Source organism: Manis javanica, chromosome 5 (assembly GCF_040802235.1).
Source record: "Manis javanica isolate MJ-LG chromosome 5, MJ_LKY, whole genome shotgun sequence".
Lineage (NCBI taxonomy): Eukaryota > Metazoa > Chordata > Mammalia > Pholidota > Manidae > Manis > Manis javanica.
This window is the reverse complement of record NC_133160.1, coordinates 24,805,422-24,829,458: the sequence shown is the minus strand read 5'-3', so window position 1 is coordinate 24,829,458 and position 24,037 is coordinate 24,805,422. Positions and strand designations below refer to the sequence as shown.

Below are 24,037 nucleotides of genomic sequence, written 5' to 3'. Positions count from 1 at the left end.
AAGACACAGTCTTACCCTCAAGGAGCTCCCTGTAACCCATCATTCTTGGCTGCTGGTTCTTCTTTGTGTCCAGCTTGACTTTGAAAACATAAATAGTTATACTCCATTCATTCATTCATCCAACAGATACATTTTGAGCGCCCACCAGCCCTCTTCCCGGGATACTAGATGACTCACATGGGGTTCCCACCTGGAGATGTTCAGCGTGGTGGGTGAGACTGACAAGTGAAAGGGTGACCACACTACAGGGCAGCAATAGATCCAGTTCAGAACCAGCCAGTCAAAAAGGTGAAAGATGCCAGTCCCCATGGTTTTATCTCCTCTGCCTCTTCCCTCTGGCTAGAATAGCTGAGGGTTTGGAATGCTTACCTACTACAGATGAACATGTTTGGGTTTTTCCCATCTTAAAGTCATCCCCTTGTTAGTGCACACAAAATCTCTTTGCCCTATGAAGTCTCCCCTCTAGTGGCCACGAGGAAGCCCCCTCTTCTACTGCTGATCCTTCTGCTTGGGACCTCCCCTCAGCATACTCCCTACATGCTGCAGGGGGCCTTGGCTGCTTCTCTCTCCTTCCAGTCTTTCTCCTGAGGCAGATGGTGCTCTGGCCTCCGAACCCTCACAGACTCTCTGCTTCGCATCTGGCACCTCGCAGCAGCCTTGGAGGAGGCTCACCCCAAAGGCAACATACTTGCTAAGTGGCAAGGGCAGGGTGCAGAACACATGCACAGTGGGGTATCATTTGAGAACAGAGGGCATACTCTAAATGGGTGGTTCTCAAACTTGAGGGCACCAGCATCACATGGAGGGCTGGTTAAAATGCTGGTTTCCAGGCCCCTCTCCCCAACTAGCTGATTCAGAATTTGCATTTCTATTTCTCAGGTGAGGCTGATGCAGCTGGTCCAAGGACACACCTGAGAAATACCAACCTAAACATCACTATCCAATTCACAGAGCACTCACAGAAGCAAGAAACTTCTAACAGAGAGTGCCCCTAGGCAGGGCAGCTGGGACACTGGGAATCAGAGTAGGAGAATCTTACTTCCTCCCCAGCCTTAAAATAGGCAAAAATTCCAGTGTTTCAAAATGCCCTCCCCAGCCTTGAAATAGGCAATACTTCCAATGTTGCAAAATGCAAATGGTGTGGAAGGACTGAGAATAAAGAGCAAAAAGAGTCTTCCCTCCACCCTCTCCCCAATCAGCCACTTGCCTTCCCCAAAAGCAACCAGTTTCTTGCAGTCCTCCCAAATGCTTTAGGCTTCTGTAAGAAAATACATATATCCGCTGTTATTTCACACAAGTGGTAGGTAGTCCACACACTGTTCTGCACCGTTTGTTCAGATCTTCCCTGCAGCACCTAGAACATCCTTCCTTGTACAGGTACGGAGTGTCCATCACGTAGGTGCCCCACCACCCCTATCAGTGATCATTTGAGCTGCTTCCAGCCTCATGTGACAGTGAATCTCTGTGTATATATTGTTTCTTCCGTGTGCAAGATCCGTGGGATGACTTCCTAAGGGTGGGAGTGCCGGGAAGACAGTTCTTCTGTGTACCCTGTAACATTGCTTGGAGGTTCATAAATCGTTTCATAAAACGAAAGCAAAGAAGGCAGGTGGGCAGTGTGGCATGGTGATTAAAGGCATGGAAAGTGGTGTAAAACTGCCTGGATTTGAATCCTACCTCTACCGCTTCCCAGCTGTGTGGCACAGGCAAGTTACTTGCTCTCTCTCTGTTCCTCAGTTTCCTCATCTATAAAATGGGGACAATAAGGGCAATGTTTCCATAAAGTTATTGGGTAGATAACAAGAGCTCAATGAAAGCTGTCTTTCTCCCCCATATGGTACAGAGGAAACAGAGGTCCAGAGAGGGAAAGTGACTTGATCAAAGTCACACTGCAGGTTTGTGGCTGGGCTGAGGCCTGCTAAACTCTGGTCTGGGGCTTTTCCCATCAAAGTACATGAACCACTCCTCACTCTACTGAGGATAGGAATGGATCTGGCTGCCACCACTTGGACTTTTCCACCCAATATCCCAAATATTCAAGGAGAAAAAAGAAAAGCCCCAATGATATGATAAATCTCACATTTTAGCTTAAAAAGTCATGCCAACTTTATATTCCATGCTGTATACACAAAAGGGGATAAACTGTGAGGTTAATGATGCTCAGGCCCTCACTCACATGTGCCCCTAAGGCTATGAGAGGACGCTCATGTGTGCTTGTCAAGTTTGCAAAAGTAAGATTTTGGCCACAGTTGGTTAAGACTGCTGTGTGTTTCTGTTCGGTCTTTCTGCCCATCACCGTGTCCCTTTTACTGGGTGGCATTGGAATGACCTATAGGCAATGCTGTGTTATTTTTCTTATTAAGAGCTCCCCCCATTGCATAAGTTTCAGTCTCAGCAAACAGGATTCACTCCTGATAAGATGTCTGTTCTAAGATCAGAGAACAGTTATTTTTCCCAAAAGAATCTGTGAGGAAAATTGGATGCTACAGAAAGCTTCTGTATCCTGGTGCCTATGCGAGCGAGACAGGACTGCCCACTCCAGGTTCACACGCTTCCCCTGTCGCTTTCCACCAGGTGGTTCTTCAAGGGCATCAGCCGGAAGGATGCAGAGCGCCACCTCCTGGCTCCCGGCAACGTGCTGGGCTCCTTCATGATCCGGGACAGTGAGACCACCAAAGGTGAAGCCAGCCCTCCCCACCCTGTCTCGCCCTGCAGGGGTGATCCACGCAAGACTGGCCACCACCCCTCCCTCGGAAAATGTCCTAGGAAGGGCTGAATGACTGACCCAGCCCACCGTGGCTGCCAGGTTTGGGCCTGTCCTATGCACAAGCCTGGTTTGCGCCTTCTCAGTCCCAGTAGTTGCCCACTTAGGTCAGTGGAAGCAGCCCTGCGTGGTTATGGTCTCCAGAAAACAACATTCTGCGGAAGCCTGATCTTCACTGGCTGGTATTATTTAAAGTGTCCGTCACAAGGTATCTTGTCCACAAACTTGATGCCATCTCCCTCCATAAGGAGGGGATAGAACAGGCCACAGGAAGAGCCCCAGGTCAGCCTCCTCTGGGACTCTACTTAAATAGCTCATTTGAGGCATTTGGAAGTTTCTATGTTGGCAACCTATTTCCCAAAATTCCTGTGCGGTGAGGGTGGTTGTCTGCCAGGTTGTTGCACAGAAGGCAAAATAGTACCCGAAAACATCACATAATTCAAACTGGCATCAGCTGAGGTGAACGGTCCCATAGGGATGAATGTAAGTAAGAAGTCAGAAGTCTGGTGATTTCAGATTTCACACAGAGTGCACCATTACTAACACGTTTAGACTCAAAACTACTGGGTTCTGATCAATCAAGTAAACTATATAAAGTACCCTGAGCAAACAGTTTTGGGCAAACATGTTAATCAAAGGCACCTGTGTCTCCTGCTCACCTCCTAGGTGTCTGAACTGGTGAAGACTGAAGGTGGCTGGGATAACGCCACTTAAAATCAGGGTTTCAGGTTGTAAATGTTAAGGCTCCCAGGTTTCCTCCTACTCAGCCAGCTCTCTTCAAGCTCCCAGGGGAAAAGAAATAGGACAAGAAGGCAAAGCTGTACCCAGCCCCTGGCTTCTCCATTCCAACTGTGCCCAGGACAGCTGAGGAATTGGGCTGGTCCACCCTGCAGACAGGGGCAGAGAAACCAAAGAAACAATGGTAGACCTGTGGGGCAGGACGGTGAACCTGGTCCACTTTCACGCTAGCAGCACAGTGGCAAGTGAAGCCAATTTAATAAAACTTGCAGCAAGATGCCCTGAATCCCATCCTGCTACTACTTGAATTCTGCCCCACCCCATCTAGCACCTGCCAAGCCAGCCTCCCCCTGGCTGGGCAGAATGGCTAAGAGTGAGGCCTGGAGCCTGCTGCCTGGGTATGAATCCAGGCTCTGCCACTTATTAGCTGCATGACTGCAGGTGAGTAAATTCACCTCCCTGGACCTCAGTCTCCTCACCTGTAAAATGATGGTGGTATAAAAGCTCTACTTTGTGGCATTACTCATTCACTCATTATAATGAATGTTATAATCTATTATAATTCATGTAATTGTAATTCATTATAATGAATATTTATTCATATTTCATTCATTGTTTATTCATCTAAAGCTCTTAGAACCATGGCTGGCATGTATGGTCAATTGTTATTCATGTGATAATTTTAACCTCCTCAAAATCCTATGTAGAGACAGGCTAAAAGACTTGCTCAAGGTCACACAGCCCCCAAAAATGGCAGAAGTGTGGTCAAGGACTGAAACACTTGTGTTTCTGGTCTATGGGAAGCTGTGTGTATTAGATTCCTATTGCTGCTGTAACAACTTACCTCAAACTAAGTGGCTTAATACAAGATAAATTTATTAGAGTTTTAGAAATCAGAAGCCTGAAATCAGTCTCCCTGGGTTCAAGTCAAGATGTCAGCAGGTTTAGTTCCTTCTGGAGGCTTCAAATCCAATTCCTTGCCCTTTGCAGCTTCTCAAGGCCACCAGCGTTCTATGACCCCTTTCTCACTTCTCTCCAACCTCATGTTTCCATTTTCATATATCCTACCACAGGTCTGAATAGCACAGGTCCTTATACACAGACTTTTCCCAGTAAATATATTGGAAAGTTCTTTGGAGATTTGTGATGACCTGAAAAAACATTTTCTTTTCTCTAGTTTACTTTATTGTAAGAATACAGTATATATTACACATATAATATATGAAATGTATGTTAATCAGCTGTTTATGTTATTGGTAAGGCTTCCAGTCAGCAGTAGGCTATTCATATTAAGTTGGGGGGGAGTCAAGTTATACATGTATTTGTATGACCCTGGGGTTGCTCAAGGGTCAACTGTACTGACTTTGACCTTCTTACCTCCTCTTACAAGGATCCTCTTGATTACATTGGGCCCCCCAAGATAGTCCACGATAATCTCCCCATTTCCAGATCCCTAACTGAATCATATCTGCAAAATCCCTTTTACCATTTAAGTAACATTTTCACAGATTCCAGAAATTAGGACATGGATATACTAGGGGCTGTTATTCAGCCTGTCACAACATTAATGTTTACATTTACATGTCAATGTTTACATTTCAATAATTGAGCTGGATTTTTGTTGTTGTTTGTTATCTTTCTGTTTGTTTCTGACTAATCCGACTTTATATCAAACTGATGTGGCATCGTGGCTTTTGTGATAGATAGATAGATAGATAGATAGATAGATAGATAATAGATAGATAGAAAAATAATAATGGAGATGATGAGGACAGCCAACATTTACTGAATATTTATATCCTGAGTACTTTATAAGCATTACTTCTTTTAATCATCAAGCAATAGGGTGAGGTAGGGAGGTATAATGATCGATTCCATTTTACAAATGAGGAAACTGAGGCACCGGAAGGAGACATAGTCACGTGTCCATGGTCTCAGAGCTGGACGTGGAGGAGCCCACATGAGACCCCAGGCAGCCTGACTCCACAGCCCACTCTGACCCTATACCCAGGTGCCAGGACAGCAGTGGCCTTACAAGGGGGTCAGGAAGGGTCTCAGGCCCCTGAGATCCCACTCTTGAGGGGTTTCTCTCTGGCTAATGCAGGGAGCTACTCTTTGTCTGTGCGAGATTACGACCCCCAGCACCGGGATACAGTGAAACATTACAAGATCCGGACCCTGGACAATGGGGGCTTCTACATCTCCCCACGGAGCACCTTCAGCACCCTTCAGGAGCTGGTGGCCCACTACAAGAGTGAGTCCTGCCCAGTGTTGCATCCCAAATGGGGTGGGCCCATCTCTCAGGAATCCTAGTCAAGGGTGCATGGAAGGCTCTGAGGCATGCTGAGCTTTCCTGACCCTCCCCAGACAAATAGTTGCTTTGGATTTTCCTGAGGTCTTAAGCCTGTTGAGGAGGAGGGCAGAGGTGGCATCTCATCATGCTCTGCTCTGTTGGGAATGTTCCTGATGGTAACCCATTGGAACACTGGCCAGATGCCAGTAGACCAGGCATGGAGGCCTCCAAGGGGAAGTCTCTGGACAACTCGGAGCTGGCTGCCCTCGGCTGACCAGGGGCTCTGTTCCAGAGGGGAGTGATGGACTCTGCCAGAAGTTGACAGTGCCCTGCGTGTCCTCCAAGCCTCAGAAGCCATGGGAGAAAGATGCCTGGGAGATCCCCCGGGAATCACTCAAGCTGGAGAAGAAACTTGGAGCCGGGCAGTTTGGAGAAGTCTGGATGGGTAAGGACCCAGGGCCACAGAGTGGTGGGGGAGAGGGGCGAGGGAGGCCAGTGCTTCCAGGAACAGCCTGCGGCAAAGTGGGAATGCCAGTGAGGGCAGACGGGGAGATTTGAATAATAACCACAAGGTAGCAGCAGTCCCTCTGACAGCAAACCACATTGCCCTGCTATGCAAACACTGATTTGCCTTTGAGGCCAGGCCTGTTGGCGTCAAAAACTTCCTTCTGGAAACCAGGAGTCCTGGGCGAGGAATCACTCCCTCATATGGAGCTGGAACAGCCTACCAGTTTGGGGCTGAGGTAACATGAGGCCTCTTAGCATGATGAAAATTAAGAGGGGATAAATGCAACTTGGAGATTATCAGGTGAGTTCAGTGCTGCCAAGTGATGGGCAAGCTGTTCTGAGCACCTGCCATGTGCCCAGTGCCATGTTCTACCCCTGCTGTTCTGCCACTAATAACCTGAGAACAGTGGTGCCTGCTTTGCGGAATTGTGAGGTACCTGGTACACTCTACCACCTTCCAAATGGGAGTGAAGATAACTCTCAAAGATGCAAACACTTCAGCCAGAGACAGTAAGTTTAAAATGTATCAACTGCATTTATTGAGAGCCTGCTCATGCTTAGGACTGAATAAGAGAATGTGGCAGAGAATTTATGGAGAGGAAGGTAAAATGGATCTGAATGACGAGGCTGGAAAATAAAAAAAATCCTTTGCAAGGCCTTAGATGCTGAGTACAGGAAGACCTCAAATCTGTATTAGAGCTTTCTGACAGCCAAGGCAAAAACGGACACACATGCAATGAGGAAATTTATAAAATTAGCAAGATAGAACAGGGGTGGGGTAGGGCAGGTGGGATTAGGGAACAACATGTGCAAAGTCCCTGTGGTGGGAGGGGAAATTGGGTTCTTGAGGGACTGAATGACATATAAGCTGATTGGTGGACAAAAGGCAAAAGGGCAAGTTATAGGGGAGGGGATGAAGAGGCTGGCAAAATGGGCAAGGCCAGATTATGTGGGGCCTTGTAGGCCCTGATGAGACTGGTATTTATTTTTAGAGCAATGTTAAAATTAAGGCATTTTAAGCAAAGATGGCATGTGTGTGTATGTGACATCTAAGCAATGTAATGAGGCTGTTCTTTAGCCTCTACAACAGCCCTTCAGAGGCAATGCTGATCACTTCCTCTTTGCAGATGAGGAAACCACAGCTCAGAGAGGTTAAGTGACTTGCCCTAGGGCACACAGCTAGGCAGTAGTGCACTGACCTTCCAACCCTCATATGTCTGAGGCCAAAGCCAGCATCTCCCCTTCCCTTTCTCAAGGCTAAGATGGGCAGAGAAGGCTTTCTGGAGGAGGTAGTTCTTCAGCTGGGCTTTCCAGGGTGGTAGGGAAAGAGCAGTGGGTGCTGACCACCTTTCCTGCCCCCTGTCCCACTGCAGCCACCTACAACAAGCACACCAAGGTGGCCGTGAAGACCATGAAGCCAGGGAGCATGTCTGTGGAGGCCTTCCTGGCAGAGGCCAACCTCATGAAAACTCTGCAGCATGACAAGCTGGTGAAGTTGCACGCAGTGGTCACAGAGGAGCCCATCTACATCATCACGGAGTTCATGGCCAAAGGTGCCACGTTCTAGGGGCCGGGGATGCAGGCTCATACCGGTCAATTGTAGACTCAAAGGCGACTCTGACATGATTCTTGCCCTTGAGATGCCCCCAGTCCAGCCAGGAACTCTTCTACAAGTGCTTATTGAGCACCTTAACATACAACCACCCAGCCCCCCTGGTTAATGGGGTGAAATCATGTTGAAGGCATGCCGAGGAAGGGAGCTCACAGGGCTACCGGGAAAGGAGAATGGGACCAGGGGATGGGAGAAGAGGCTTATGGGTTCACTTTGAGTTTCAGAGGCTGGGGTGAGTCCCCCCTCATCAGCTGCCTTCTGCTCTGGAAAAGAAAGCTGCCAAAGCATCCACTCCAGGATGCCCCAACCCTGCCTGCCCACGATCCAGGATTTCGCGGGCATTTTTTTTTTTTAGGCCACCATTTCACAACCGTTTCAAGCCCTGTCCATTTTTTTGACAAAAAGAACTCACACAACCTCATTCAGTGTGATTGGAAATCTCACACGTTTGTCATTTTCTAAGTAAACAATTATGCCAGCCTTATAAAATCAAGGCCGCAGTCATCCAGGTTCAGAATGCTGTCTTAAAGAAATGAGTCTGGCAATCACAAAGTCATTTTGAAAACACTCAAATTCTATTTCTCAAACCCTGGGAGAGGTAAATTAATATTTTTATTTAAATTCATGACTAGGAACGATTGCAACCATACACTAAAGTAGTGAGGGTAGTAAAGTGTTGCTTCTGCTCCCGGCCGCAGGAAGCCTGCTGGATTTCCTGAAGAGCGAGGAAGGCAGCAGGCAGCCACTGCCAAAACTCATTGACTTCTCGGCCCAGGTGAGAGCCTAATGGAGGATTTGGTGGGGGGCGGGGCGCAGGACAGATAGTCAGTTACAGTTGACCCTTGAACAACACAGGTTTAAACTGCGTGGGCCCACTTAGATGCAGATTGTTTTCAATAAATATCTTGGAAAAATTTTTTGGAGATTCGTGATAATTTGAAAAAAAACATTTTTCTTTTCTCTAGCTTACTTTATTGTAAGAATATCGTGTATAACACATACAAAATGCAAAATCTGTATTGCTTAAGTATGCTATTGGTAAGGCTTCCAGTCAACAGTAGGCTATTAGTAGTTAAGTTTTGGGGGAGTTGAAAGTTGTAGGGGAGTTTCAACTGTGCGAGGTCAGTGCCACTCACCCCTGTATTGTTTAAGGGTCAACTGCACTGTAATAATAAAAATAACGGCTAACGTTTATTGAGTGCTCAGTATAAAATACTTTTTCTATGTGTATGTACTAACTTGCATGTACTAACTCATGTAGTTGTTACACCAACCTCATAGAGTGGGATTTTGTTATTTATTTTTATGTAACAAACTACTCCAAAGTTTTGTCACTTGTAACAGCAATTTGTTGTTTCTCATGATTCTGTGCGTTGACTGGGGTTGGCTGGGTGGTTCTTCGGTCCCACATGGTGCAAAACTTGCTCATGTGGATGCATTCTGCTGAGAGCTTGCCTGAGGCTAGGAGGTCTGAGATGGTGGCTCACCCTTTGGGGTCCCTCTCTATGTAGCCCCTCATCACTCAGTAGTCCAGCCAGCATGGAAGTGAGATTGCAAGAGGGAGTGTTCCGAGGGGCTGATCCCTAATGTGTAAGCACTTGAAAGTCTCTGCTTGCATCATGTTTGCCAATGTTCCATTGTCCAGAGCAAGCCCCATGGCCCAGTCCAGAGTCAGGGTGGGAGGGGACTGCACAGGGACATGAGTGTCAGGAGGCATCTTCCATTGAGGGCCACTATGTAACAGTCTGGCCACAGGTAGGTAATTGTCATTCCATTTTGCAGAATAGGAAATTGAGACATAGAGAAGTTAAGTTCAAATGAGGAAACAGGCCAGTGAGGTTAAGTAGCTTTGCCTAACTGCAGCGTTAATTTTGTGGGATACAGCAATGAACAAAACCGAAAGTACTGCTGTCTGCTCAGAGTTTACAGATATTAAACAGTTGCATCTCTTAGAGACCATGCCCCTAGTGATCTATGCTCAGTGTCAAAAGAATGCAGTATCCAGCAAAATAAATAATATACACAAATCAGAGAAACACTTCTTAAGATCCCATTTTCTTTCTTATCTTCCCTTCCCTCTGCACCTACTTTTGCCCCCAGCCTCAGTGCTTTTCACTTCAATTTTCTCTCATTCTCTCCTACCTGTGGAAAAACAGGGAAAGAAAGGGGTGCAACAGGGGTACTCAGCTGGAGCATTTAGCCTGGTCCAGGAGCAGTCAAGGAGGGCTTTCCAGAAGAAGTATCCTCTAGGCTGACACTTAAAGGATGAGTAGAAGTTAAATAGATTAATTGGAGAGGGAAGGACAGAATAAACTGCCTGTGCCAAAGCCCAAAGAGGAAAGGCAAAAGAGCTGGGCCTGGTCAGCAGGTGCCTGGGGCTGGAAATAATGAAAGGGCATGGTTTGCAGCCTGGAGTGTGTTAAGGGAAACTGGTATCCAGTCCTAGCGCTGGGCCTTCTGGAAAGGCCTGAAACAGAGCTCATTTGAGTATGCAAATCGTTGGGTGGTGGGTAGGTAGGAGGTAAAAAAAAAAAAGCTCTACTTTTCAGAGCCCCAATACCAGAAGCATATGGAAATTAAGGCCTGGCATTTTCACTTCAATGGGCTCTGTGCCCCAGAAACAATAGTAAGGTCTGTTGCTACATTATAACCATCAAACTAGCAGAAATCTAGGGGTGGGGGAGGGGCGGCAGGGGGAAAGAGGCAAAATCACTCTCCCCATTTCATAGATGGGAAAACAGAAGCCAAGGGAGGGAAAGAGTTTCCAGACCCTTGGTATGCAGGAGCAGAGGTGGACTCAGGGCCCAGCGGTGGGAAGGCGGCAACCTGGGGACCTGGTGTTCACCTCCCCCTAGAGAGGAGGATTGGTGCAGTGGAGGGCACCCACCCCTATCACCAACTGGCTGTATGGCCTCGGTCAGCTCAGAGTCTCAGTCTCTTCATTTGTTAAATGAGAGATCTGAACCACATCTGTGGTTTTCAAGCTCAAAAGCTTCCTCCCTCCCTCCCTTCCTCCCTTCTTCCCTTCCTCCCTCCCTTCCTTCCTTTCCTTCCATCATATATAGTAGCTGGGTAGTTTAAATAGGTCAAACAGAGCTGCTGATTTAAGAGGGTGCTTTTCTTTTGTTCCCTCACCCTCATGCCCAAAACAACCTGAGGTTACCAGTAAGATTCAGTTCAAAGAGCCCAATGCTGGAATATTGCTACAGGTCCTTCCAGCTCTGATTCTGTGGTCCCCTAATACTCTCAGAAGCAAACCCAAGTTCCAGTGCCTGACATCATGGCAACCCACTTGGTGGTCATGAAATCCCACCACCTCATCAACCCCCAATTCTTAACAACCCTGAGTTCAGTAAACCTATCCATTATTCATTCAGGCACCAATCCCCTGAGAAGCCACACTCTGAAAGCATATGGGCTTAGGAGACACATAGAGTTTTGGTTTTGATCCCAGCTCTGACTGTGTAACTTTGAGCAAGTTGCTTAACCTCTCTGAATGCCACTTATCTCAATCAGGAGCATTAATAGCCACCATTGAAGTGAATACTTTTGTGCCAGATACCGTTCTAAGCCCTTGATGTAGGCTTAGAGGATTAATCTTCACATGACCACTCAGAAGCAGGCTCTATTGTCATCCCCATTTACAGAGAAGAAAAGTGAGGCACAGGGGGGTGAAATAGCATGCTTGAGGTCACACAACTGTGGGGCTCAAGCTGAGCTGGTCCAACTCAAGAGTCACTTAGGCATTATCCTCTGCTGTCTCCTAAATGGGGTTAGTCCCACCTTGCCCCCACTGATGAGTGTCTGCCAGTGGCTACTAAAAAAATGGTAACTAGCAGCATTTGTGCCTGCTCTGTGCCCAATACATGACCAAAATATTCAGATAGAATGACGGATCAGCACACAGACCCTAAGCAGGGCTGTCAGAATTCCTACCACCGTCTCCACTACAACTAGTTCCTTACTTGTCTAGGATTCAGCTTTCTCACCTGTGACACACAGTTGCTAGCATTAGTACCTCCCCAAAGCACACAGTAAGTGCTATTTAAGTATTTTATAATAAATGAATAAGCTACAATGTCTGTCACTAACATAATAGCTGTTGTTAACTGTTCTGTTGTCTAAGAAGTCCTGTAAGTTTCCCACAACCTCCAGACTAAGACCCTGCCTCACCACACCCCCTCAAACCCACCCACCAGCCTAGCAGCTACCCCAAACAAAAGCAGTCTCAAATTTTTGTTGAAAAGTCCTGAGCTTCAGACCTCAGTTCCAACAGCCACGAGTGACCCCTGCTGGCCACTTCCTGAAAGTGCACCACCCGCTTTCCTCTGGCCTTGAGCCGCCTGGCGCCTTGGTTTGGTCAGTCTGGCCAGATCCCCCACCCCCACCCCCACCCCCACCCCCACCCCGTCCCGAATAATCTCACCAGATTGCACCCAGCTGCAGTCCTCCAGAGCACTGGAGTTCTGCAGTAATTAGAGGCATCGTAGGGCACAGGGATTGGAAATACACAGACTGGTTTCAGTCTGATTTTCAGAATTTCCTGGTAGTGTGATCTAGAAAAAGTGTCCCTCCTTTATAAAACAGAAAAGATGATAACACCTGGCTCAAGAAACTCAAAGGCCAGAAAAGGGGGAGCTGGTGCACGTTCTCCTATTTTCTCACACTTGGACTCTGCTTCTGGGTGGGATCCACCTTGCACTGGGCCAGATCTGAGGATGAGGGTATCTCTCTCTGTTTTGGGTGGAGATTGCAGAAGGCATGGCCTTCATCGAGCAGAGGAACTATATTCACCGAGATCTCCGTGCTGCCAACATCTTGGTCTCTGCATCCCTGGTATGTAAGATTGCTGACTTCGGCCTGGCACGGGTCATCGAGGACAATGAGTACACGGCTCGGGAAGGTAGGGAACACTGCTAAGGGGCCCATAGGGCCCACTTGGATGGGCTGAGTGTTATCCATTGTGACCTGTGAAAATGATTGGTAAAATGCAAAGGTCTGTTCCTGTTTTAGCTGTGTATCATTGAGCTTGATGGAGTCCTTCCAGATACGGTGTCCAGCCTACAGCCTCACCCAGGGACTGATCAATTTTAGATTGAGTTAGGCAAGTACAGGTTGAAATTAACAGTAACAGCAACTTTATGCATAATAGACAGAAATTGGGAAGAATCCAAATGTCTATAAACAGTAGAATAACTATAAAATATGTGGTGCATTCACATAATATTATGCAGCAATGAAAGATTGCAGACCAATACCACGTGCCACAAAAAGGTTGACTCTCACAGATATAATAATAAAATGAAAGCAATCAGACCAAAAAAAAAAAAAAAAACGTAGATGCTGGATGGTTCCATTTATGTGAAATTCAGAAACAGGCAAACTTGTGTATGAATGTTCATAGCAACATTATCCATGATAGCCAAAAAGTGGAAGCAACCCAAATGTCCACCAGCTGATAAACAGATAAACAAAATGTGGTTTATACCTACAGTGGAATATTATTTGGCCATAAAAAAGGAATGAGGTACTGATATATGCTACACATGGATTAATTTTCAAAAACATCATGTTAAGTGAAAGAAGCCATTCCTATGAAATATCCAGAACAGGCAAATCTATAGAGACAGAAAGTAGATTAGTGGTTGTCTGGGGCTGAGGTAGGAAGTTGGAAAGAAATGGGGAATGACTGCTATGGGGTTTTTTGAGGGGGATGAAAATATTCTAAAATTCACAACTTTGTGATTATACTACAAACCATTGGATCATACATGTTAAGTGGGTGAATTGTGTGGTCTGTGAATATATCTCAATAAAACTATTAAAGAAAAAAATAGGCAAAACTCACTTCTGGCAAAAAAGGTCAGAATAGTGTTAACCTGGAATGGGGCAGTATTGATGGGAAAGGGGTGGAGGGGCCCTTGGAGATGCAGAAAGTGTTCTCTATCTTGATTTGAGTGGTGATTATGACGGTACATACATATCTAAAACTGCATCAGGTTGTATATGAAAGATCTGTGTACTATATTTCATGTTGGTTATGATATAGTAAAAAAAAATCTAAACTAAGGGTAACCACTAAAAAATAAGAGTAGAATGTATAATTTCTAAACTAGGGGAGGGTAAGTGGGAATAAAGAAAACTCTCTCAATCCCAAGACAGGAAGGGATGGAGGAAAAAAAACCAGAGAACATTTTCAAACATTAACCATGTACTCGGTCATGAAGCAGGTCTTACCAGACTCCAAAGCACATATATCCTGAGGACCATGTTCACGAACCACAATGGAATTAAAACAGAAATCACTAATCAAAGGTTAACTGAATCCACCCAGGCCAGGCAGAAGGAAGGGAGTAAACCACCTGGGGTAAATGTTGGGGGTCAAAACTAAAATGTTCCCTTCCCTCACTGCCAGGGGAAGGGCCTGAGGCAACAGCTGTGACCTGGACTCAAGGGCCCCTAAGGTCCTGCTGTCCCTAAAGATTCTGTGACCTCTAGGACTCTACTCTTCAGAAGCTGTCATTCACTGGGTTAGCAGCTGAATCAACAAGGTGGCCCCACACTGTTAGCCCCCTGGTCACCCAGACCCCTCTGCCCACTGTCCCCCACTTTAGCCATCTGTCCTTAGAATGGATGTTCCTTGCTTCCACGGAGGCCAGTTTGAGGGAGATGTCAGTTCTGCTGGGGGCAGATGTTGGCAGCTGTGCCCTCTCCTGTTCCCCCAGCCAAGCACAGACCCGGCCCTGACTGCTCCCCACACTCCACCTGACTCTGCTCTGTCCAACCCCACAGGGGCCAAGTTCCCCATCAAGTGGACGGCTCCTGAAGCCATCAACTTTGGCTCCTTCACCATCAAGTCAGATGTCTGGTCCTTTGGTATTCTGCTGATGGAGATCGTCACCTACGGCCGGATCCCTTACCCAGGTGGGGAAGGGGACATAGACTTGAGCTGCTTCCAGGGCCCAGCCTGGCTCCCTTTTCTTGTCAGTGTGTCCATTCAGACTGAGTTCTGATCCTCACCCCCAGCCTCCCCTCACCTGGCCCATCTCAGTTAAAGTCACCACCACCCACCCCGTTTCTTAAGCCTGAAGTCTGTGGGCTTTCTTGCCCCTCCTTTTCTCTCACGCTTTACCACATGCAAGAAGTCACAAGGTTCTGAGCATTTGACTCCAAAATATATGCCGCTTTGAACTCCACAGTCTCTACCCACAACCAGGTCAACATCATCTCTCACCTGGATGGTGTGGTGGCTTCCTAATCAGCCTCCCCCATACCTCCCCTCTGTCCTACTTGGGACCAGAGGAATTTTTCTAAAACTGTGACTCAGATCTTGTCCCTTCTCCACCTCTAACTCTTCAATGTTCTCCCATCATAATTAGGACAAAATCCCCAACTCCTAATTATGGCCTTCAGTCCTGCACGATCCAGCCCTACCTAGTTTTCCAGCCTTATCTCATGCTGTACCCCACCTCCAGTCATCTAAAGTGCCACACATATCCCCTATGCTTCTCTTTAATAATACCCTATGCTGTTTCATTCATAGCATTCATCACAATTGACAAGTACATATTCATGTAATATTTCCCCCATCAGACTCTGAACTCTGTAAGGTCAGAAATCATGTCTGTATTCCTCACTGGTGTGTCCGCTGCCTCTGTGCCTGGTGCTTAATGGGTATTAGTAACTATTTGTTGAATGGGTGAATGTCTCCCCATGCCTATGGGCAGTACCCTTCATTGAATAGACCACGTGGGTATGCAAAGATATACCCAACATGTCTGGGACTCAGTAAAGTGTTGTTCCCTGTTCCTTTTTGGTTGGAATGACTCCTGGGGTGTCTATAGCCAGAACCCTGGAGAGAGGGGGAAGGTGGGTTTAAAGAGTCCCTGTCTTTTTATATATATATATATAGTCCTGAATTTCAATCCTGTCCCTGTTAACTATTACAATTTAAGAAATTCACTTCACTTCTCCTACTCATCTTCACCTTTAAAAAATATAGGTAATGTTATCTACCTGGAAGAGGTTGTAAAGATTAGGTATAAAAGATGTAGACACTTGGTTCATTCATTAGTGTTTATCAAATTCCTAGTGTCTGTTAGGCACTGAGGATACAGTGAGAGATGAGGTCCCTGCTCATGAAGCTTATGTTCTAGCCTGGAGGAATACACACTAAACAGACACACACTCTTAGCTGAAGATCACTGCTCAGAAAAAAATGAAGCAGGGCCATGTGAGAGGGAGTAACATGGGCTCCTGTGGGGCTTCCTAGCACCAGTCAAAACCATTCATATTTGAGCTGGAAGACAGATGAGTAAGGATCTAGGGAGACATTCCAGGTAGAAGGCACTGCTGGCTCCTAGGGCCTAAGGTGTGCCTGGAGAGAACCAAGGAAGCCCAGGAGCTGGAGACAAGAAGTGAGAGCAGGTGGCAGATGATGAGGCTGGCCGGGGGCCAGGTCAGACAGGGCGAAGGTGAAGAGTGAAAAATGTGGATGTCAGTCTAAGTGTGTGGAAGTTACTGGAGGCTTTTGAGCAGGAAGATAGCATCCTCTGATTTCCATCTTTCAGTGATATCTGGGGTCAGCATGGACAGTGGATTGGAGGCCAGGGAGGAAGATGGTGGCAGCCACAGCAATGGTACAGGCAAAGGTGGTTGTGGTGACAGAGAGACGCTGATGGGTTGGTGCTAAGGTTTCCAGAGAAAAAGGATATGACTTTAATGTGGAAGGTGAGGGAGAGAAATAATCAAGATTGATTCTCCTGATTTTAATTGAGCAGCTGTGTTGGTGATGGTCTGAGGGTAGAAATTCAAGAGTTCTGTTTTTGCGCTGTTAAATTTGAGGTGACTTGTAGGCATGCAAGCAAAAATGTTCAAGGAAGCAGTTGGATATACGAGTTTGGAGTTCAACACTGATAATATAAAATTGGAATCATGATATTTAAAAGGTTGTTCCTAAGGATAACTAACATAAACGTTAATTTAATAAGAAAGTGGTCCCACTCATAGGATAACATTGAGTCTGGCCACCTTACTGTTGTGACTTGAGGGTGCAGGAGTAAAAACCAGGCAGTGGGTTATGCAACCCTGTATCCATTAGGATGCATGAGGCTAAAGGACAGAATAACGGACTAAGAGGGCTGAAACAATAGGCAGAGCTCAGAGTCTGATGGGGGAAATATTACATGAATATGTACTTGTCAATTGTGATGAATGCTATGAATGAAACTGGCACTGGTGACCGGTTAGTTCCGCTGCGTAACAACTCTCAGAACTCTGGGTTAGCTTCCCTGTGATTGTCGTCCCCGCGTGGCTCTTGCAGCTCCAAGGATCACGTCTCAGTGCCTCGAGGAAGGAGGAAGGGTGTGTTCTCCAAAGCCTCTTTTCTAAAGGGGAGGAACACCTTTCCCGGAAGTCTCCCGGGAAACGCGCCCTCAGCTCCCATTGGCCAAAACTGGGTGCCACGCCCCAGCCCTCTCTGCAGGGGAGGCTGGGGAAGGGGTGTGTGGATTTCACAGTGGAAGGGGCCCAGCTCCCAAGGGGAGCTGAGGAGTAGTGGTGTTGGGGGCTCTGGCCCCCAATCCCTCCCTTTTTAATTTCACGGCTCCTTCTCAGGGATGACAAACCCTGAGGTGATCCGGGCACTGGAACGTGGATACCGGATGCCTCGGCCGGAGCACTGCCCAGAGGAGCTGTATAACATCATGACGCGCTGCTGGAAGAACCGCCCGGAGGAGCGGCCCACCTTCGAGTACATCCAGAGTGTGCTGGAGGATTTCTACACAGCTACCGAAAGCCAGTACCAACAGCAGCCATGACAGGCGGGACCAGGCGGGACCAGGCAGAGCCAGGCGCCAAGGCGATGCCTGTGAGGTGGCTGCAGCGCCATCTGCCTGTTGCCCTTCCCATTCCCAGACACCGCCGGACCTCCAGCCACAGTTCCTCATAAGTAAAGTGTGTGGTTTGAACTGGACAATCTCTTTTTGACTCTAGCAAGCCACAATCTGGCATTCTATTGCTATTCCTGGGGCAGCTGGATTCCCTTTAATGCTATTGGATGGGAAACTTTAAAAATAATGAAATAAATATGTAAATAAAAGGTATGAATGCTAAAGGCTTTCCTAACAGGTCAGCTTTTCTCGTCCTGCCAGTTCCTGAATATCTACTTGCCTTTTTTCTGGACAACAAGTCAGAAGAGGGGAAGGGTCCTTCCAGAGCCCAGAAGCGAGAAGAGGCTTAAACAGCACAAATGTATTTTTTCATAGTTGCAGAGGTTTGAAGTCTGAAATGGGTTGGCAGGGTTGCTTTTGGGAAGAATCTGTTTCCTAGTTTTTCTGACTTCCAGAGGCTGCGAGCATCCCTTGACTCATGGTTCTCTTCTGCTCATCACTCCATCTTCTGCTTGTCATCACATCTCTCAGTCTCCTGCCTCCCTCTTTCACTTGTAAGGACTTCTGTAATTATACTGGACCCATATGGATAATCCAGACAAACATTTCACATCAAGAGCCTTAATCACAACGGAAAAGCCCCTTTTACCATGTACGGTAACATCTTCACCAGTTCCAGGGATTAGGACCTGGACATCCTGGGGACTGGGGTGGTGGTGGCATTATTCTGCCTATCACACTGGCACTGGGATACTGAATGGGTTTTTGTCTCCAAGGAACTGGGTCTGCCAAGAGGACAGGAATAATGTTTCATGATCTGGGACCCTGACTTTCCTGCCATACCACAGCAGTATGTGAGCTGGTTGGTCTGGTCTCCCCCAGGGCTGGGGGCTGCCTGCAGCCCTGGAGTTCCCATGGCCAAGCAGCCAGAATGGTTGTTGAGATGGTATCTACCATTTGCAGGATTCCTGAGGTCTGGAGGTGTGGCTGTTGAGAGGTAACTAGTACCCTGCATGGAAAGCTTTCAGTGGAGAGGAAGGAGACATGGGAAAAAACAGAGGCCAGGAGGCAGTGGGCCCTTCTGGCATGTTTTAAGTTCCTGGCAATTAGCTTTTATTATAGCGAATGATGAAAAGAGGTGGACACTGGGTGGGGAGCCAATAACATCTTTCTATATTATTGCATCCTCTGAAGGATTATCACAGCATCAGCCAGGGTCCCATGGAACCCTATACTGAATTGGTTCTGTGCTCCTAAAAAGCACAGAGTTTCAACTTGCCTAGGTGGTACCTGAATTTCTCTCCTGCTTTCTGGTTTGGGATGTGTCTCTCGGTATACAAAAGCAGAACACATGGCCCTGCGACTGGAATTTGCAGTCATCATTTGTGGTACATTGGACTGCTGTTCATAAATCCCTGGGAGAAGTACACTTTCCTAACCACATTGATGTTTAGCTGGATGATAAGACTTGCTTTAGCCAATGGGATATTAACAGGTAGGATGTAAGCAGAGGCTTGAAATGTGCTTATGGGGCTGGGCCAGCCTTTTACCCTGAAAACAACATGGTCCAAAGAAGATGAGTCACATGTGGAGGAGATCTGGACCCAAACTGTACCTTGGAGTTAAACCCAGCTGTGATCAGCTGAACCCTGGCTGCAAGGTGGATCTGAAAGAGAGAGAAGTAAATGCTTAATTTTATAAGCCTTTGCATTCTGGGATCATTTTGCTACATAGCATTATTATAGAAATAGCTGACTGAGACATGATCTCAAGAATGTAAAACACAAGGAGTGAACCCTAATGTAAACTATGGGTTTAGGTTAATAATAGCATATTGGTATTGGCTTATCAATTGTAATATAAGTACCACACTAAGTGAAGATGTTAATAATGAGGAAACGAGAGGCTGAATGAGGGGGTATATGGGAACTTTGTACTTCCCACTCATTTTTCTGTACACCTAAAACTGCTCTTAAAAAAATAAAGTCTATTAAATTGAAAAAAAGAATAAACAAAAATATGGGGATCAATTTGTGTCACCAATTCTACAGGAAAACTGCATGCACTCCTCCTCTGGAAGTTGGCAAAGGAAGGCTTGGACAAGATGCACCATTCTAAGATGTTAATGAGTTGCTTCAATCTAGGCTCTATCTGTGGCTTTGAGTTTAATTAAATACAGGGAAAGCACTTGTTTCATTTTTTTCACTGTGATGTGGAATAAAACTGTCTCCTTATTCCCCAACCCAGGCCCTCAATGTTGTAGTGTGTCTGACCTCATCACAGCATATTCTGACATAAGGCTATATGGACTTGCATTCTAATTGCATCCCTTCCCTTTGGGGGGGGGGTTGGCAATGACTGCTAATTGTCCCCCTGTCCATGTTCCCCCTTCTTTTAGAAAAATAGAGTTTCTAATGAGGGGTATGTGACTACCCAGTTGAAGGCTCACTTCACACTCCCTCTTGCAGCAAAGTGTGGCCAGGTGATTACGTTTCTCATCAATGGGTTGTAAATGGATATGGTATGGCACCTTCCAGGATCCTTTCTTAAAAGACAACTGACGTGGAACCTCTTTGTCCCATATTTTTCATCTCTTCTCTCCTGCTGCTTAGAATGTGCCTGTGAAGGCTGGAGCTCTAGCTGCCATCTTGGACCCTGAAGAAAGTGAATTAAGTCTAGGGATGACACAGCTGGATGGAACCTGGATCTCTGAAGGCATTTTAGCCATAGCCGCCATATCAGCCAGGACAGTCCTCCAGACTTTTACCTCAGAGGATGTGGCATGCACCGTCAGGATCTCTTAAAGTGGGCTGGACTTCTGGCTGCCATTATCTGTATCACTATGCCTGAGAGCTCTTTTTCTACCATTGCAAAAAGCCTCAGCTGCCAATGTTCCCAGACAGCGAAAAGTGCTGAGGAATTAACATCCTCTGGGATCAGTCCTCAACTAGTGACTTTTGGGAGTTGGTGTATAAACACCCCAAGCCCCTTGGCCCTTGGGTGGGGTAACTCTGAGGTTTTCTGAGGTGTTTTGGGTTGTTTGCCAGAGTTTCCCCCACAGGATTGTTTCAGTTACCCACGGTCGTAACTTGCTCATCAACATACCCTCTCCAAACATAGTTCTGACATGAATGTTGGCTGATACTTTCATTTCCATTCATGTATAAAATGAAAACAAAATAATGAAGATGTATATCAAAGCTACACTTGTCAATGATATGAGTAACATTTTTGCTAAATAGGAGTTTCAAATATATCATATTTTGGAATTAATCACAATGTAATAGCTACAGATGCAACACGCTTAAACACTTAAAATTTAATCTGCATCATTGACATTTTCTCTGTCACTTCAAGTCTGGACATGGTGTAGCAAACTACTAGGTTTTATTGGGACATAGCCATGCCCATTATTTATTGTCTGCAGTGGCTTTTGTACTACAAGGCACAGTTGAGGAGTTCAGTAGTTGTGGTAGCTGTAATCACATGGTTTGCAGAGGCTAAGATACCATTAGTCCCTTTACAGAAAATTTTTGTGAACAAAACAAAAATTCAAGCCCTGATTTGTAGCATTTGATTTTTGTGGTGTAAATATTTCCACTATGGCCAATTTCAAGCTACCAACAAGAACTGCATTATGCCTTTCATGGGCCTTACGTACTTTGCCTTTGTAAGACCCTTCCTCCATAAAATGTATATTAAATATTTCTTACTTTTTTTATTTTATCAAATGTACATCACAGTGGCTCAACAGTCCCCATCCCCCTCCCCCCTCCCTCACCCACTCTCCTCCCCCTTGGTAATCACTAGTCACTTCTCGGTGTTTATGAGTCTAATGCTATTTTGTTCCTTCTGTTTTGCCTTGTTTTTATATTCCACAAATAAGTGAAATCATATGGTATTTGTCTTCCTCCACCTGGCTTATTTCACTGAGCATAATACCCTCTAGATCCATTTGTTGTTGCAAATGGCAGGATTTCTTTTTTATGGCTGAATAATATTCCATTGTGTATATGTACCACATCTTCTTTATCCATTCATCTATTAATGGACAATTAGGTTGCTTCCATAACTTGACTATATTAAACAGTGTGGTGATAAACATAGGGATGCATATATCTTTCAAATCAGGTATTTTGTTTTCTTTGGGTAAATTCCTAGGAGTGGAATTACTGGGTCAAATAGTATTTCTATTTTTAGTTTTTTGAGGAACCTCCATACTGCTTTCCACAGCAGCTGCACCAATTTGCAGTCCCACCAACAGTGCAGGAGGGTTCCCCTTTCTCCACACCCTTGCCAGCATTTGTTATTTCTTGTCTTTTGGATGTTGGCCATCCTAACTGGTGTGAGGTGATATCTCATTGTGGTTTTAATTTGCATTTCCCTGATGATTAGCAATGTAGAACATCTTTTCATGTGCCTATTGGCCATTTGTATTTCTTTGGAGAAGTGTTCAGGTCCTCCACCCATTTTTTGATCATGTTATGTGTTTTTTGGGGATTGAGGCATGTGAGTTCTTTATATATTTTGGATGTTAACCCCTTATTTAGATGAGTCATTTACAAATGTATTCTCCCATATTTTAGGATGCCTTTTTGTTCTGCTGATGGTGTCCTTTGCTGTACAGAAGCTTTTTAGTTTGATGTAGTTCCACTTGTTCATTTTTTATTTTGTTTCTCTTCCCCGAGGAGATGCGTTCAGAAAAAAGTTGCTCATGTTTATATTCAAAAAGATTTTTGCCTATGTTTTTTTTCTCAAGAGTGTTATGGTTTCATGACTTACATTCAGGTCTTTGATCCATTTTGAGTTTACTTTTGTGTATGGAGTTAGACAATAACCCAGTTTCATTCCCTTACATGTAGCTGTCCAGTTTTCCCAACACCAGTTGTTGAAGAAGTTGTCTTTTCCCCATTGCTTATTCATGGTTCCTTTATCATATATTAGTTGATCATATATGTGTGGGTGTGTGTATCTGGGCTCTCTATTCCATTCCATTGATCTATGGACTTGTTCCTGTGCCAGTACCAAATTGTTTTGATTACTGTGGTTTTGTAGGAGAGCCTGAAGTAAGGGAGCAACTTTGTGCTTCTTTCTCAGGATTGCTTTGGCTATTCGAGGTCTTTTGTGGTTTCATAAGAATTTTAGAACTATTTGTTCTAGTTCATTACAGAATGCTGTTGGTATTTTGATAGGGATTACATTGAATCTTTAAATTGCTTTAGGCAGTATGGCCATTTTAACAATATTCTTTCTATCCAAGAGCACAGGATATAGTTCCATTTATTGGTGTCTTCTTTTATTTCTCCCATGACCATCTTATAGTTTTCAGAGTACACATCTTTCATCTACTTGGTTAGGTTTATTACTAGGTATTTTATTTTTTGTTATGCAATTGTAAATGGAGTTGTTTTCCTGATTTCTCTTTCTGCTAGTTTGTTGTTAGTATATAGGAATGCAACTGATTTTTGTGTGTTAATTTTGTATCCTGCAACTTTGCTGAATTCAGTCATTAGTTCTAGCAGTTTTTTTGGTGGGTTCTTTAGGGTTTTCTATGTATAATATGTAATCTGCAAATAGTGAGAGTTTAACTTCTTCCTTACCAATCTGGATACCTTTTATCTCTTTCTGTTGTCTGATTGCTGTGGCTAGGACATCCTGTACTATGTTGAATAAAAGTGGTGAGAGTAGTGGGCATCCTTGTCTTGTTCCCAATCTTAGAAGAAAAGTTTTCAGCTTTTCGCTATTAAGTATGATGTTGGCGTGGGTTTGTCATATATGGTCTTTATGTATATTATATTTCATACTTATAAATAGAAATATATTTTTATTTATAAATTACATTAAATGTAAATTGGTCAACAACTGCATTGATATAAATATGAATATATTAATGCTGTATATGAAAACTTTCCCTTTAACCCCAAAGTTCATTTTTTCCTTTTGATTTTAAAATAAATTAATTTCTTTGGGACATTTTCATGGCCTCTGAAAATATGGCGGGCCTTGTGCACTGTACCTACTGTGTAAATGGATAAATTGGCTCTGCTACTAAGCCTATGCTACTGAACACAGAACTGGGAAAAGATATGCAGTAGCACACTCTTTAGCAGTATTTCTATTGTACAGATAACATAGGTATAAAATAGAATCTCAAGAGCATAGATAATAGTACATTAGAGTAAAATGATTAGGAAATGATGAGTTTGAATGTTTAAAACCATTTATTTTTAATA

At 45.1% G+C, this 24,037-nt stretch overlaps 1 protein-coding gene across 4 annotated transcripts in view; it reads left to right on the top strand.

The window, feature by feature from the left end:
• HCK (HCK proto-oncogene, Src family tyrosine kinase) overlaps positions 1 to 18,028 on the top strand; it is a 33,993-nt gene extending 15,965 nt beyond the window's left edge. For all 4 annotated transcript variants that reach the window (XM_017660637.3, XM_017660638.3, XM_017660636.3 and 1 more), the window contains 8 exons: positions 2,575 to 2,678; positions 5,607 to 5,756; positions 6,088 to 6,240; positions 7,676 to 7,855; positions 8,613 to 8,689; positions 12,664 to 12,817; positions 14,707 to 14,838; positions 17,530 to 18,028. In XM_017660637.3, the coding sequence (XP_017516126.1) occupies positions 2,575 to 2,678; positions 5,607 to 5,756; positions 6,088 to 6,240; positions 7,676 to 7,855; positions 8,613 to 8,689; positions 12,664 to 12,817; positions 14,707 to 14,838; positions 17,530 to 17,732 (1,153 nt within the window). In that variant the 3' untranslated portion in view covers positions 17,733 to 18,028. The remainder of the gene's footprint in view (positions 1 to 2,574; positions 2,679 to 5,606; positions 5,757 to 6,087; positions 6,241 to 7,675; positions 7,856 to 8,612; positions 8,690 to 12,663; positions 12,818 to 14,706; positions 14,839 to 17,529) is intronic.
• The last annotated feature ends 6,009 nt before the right edge of the window (positions 18,029 to 24,037 follow it).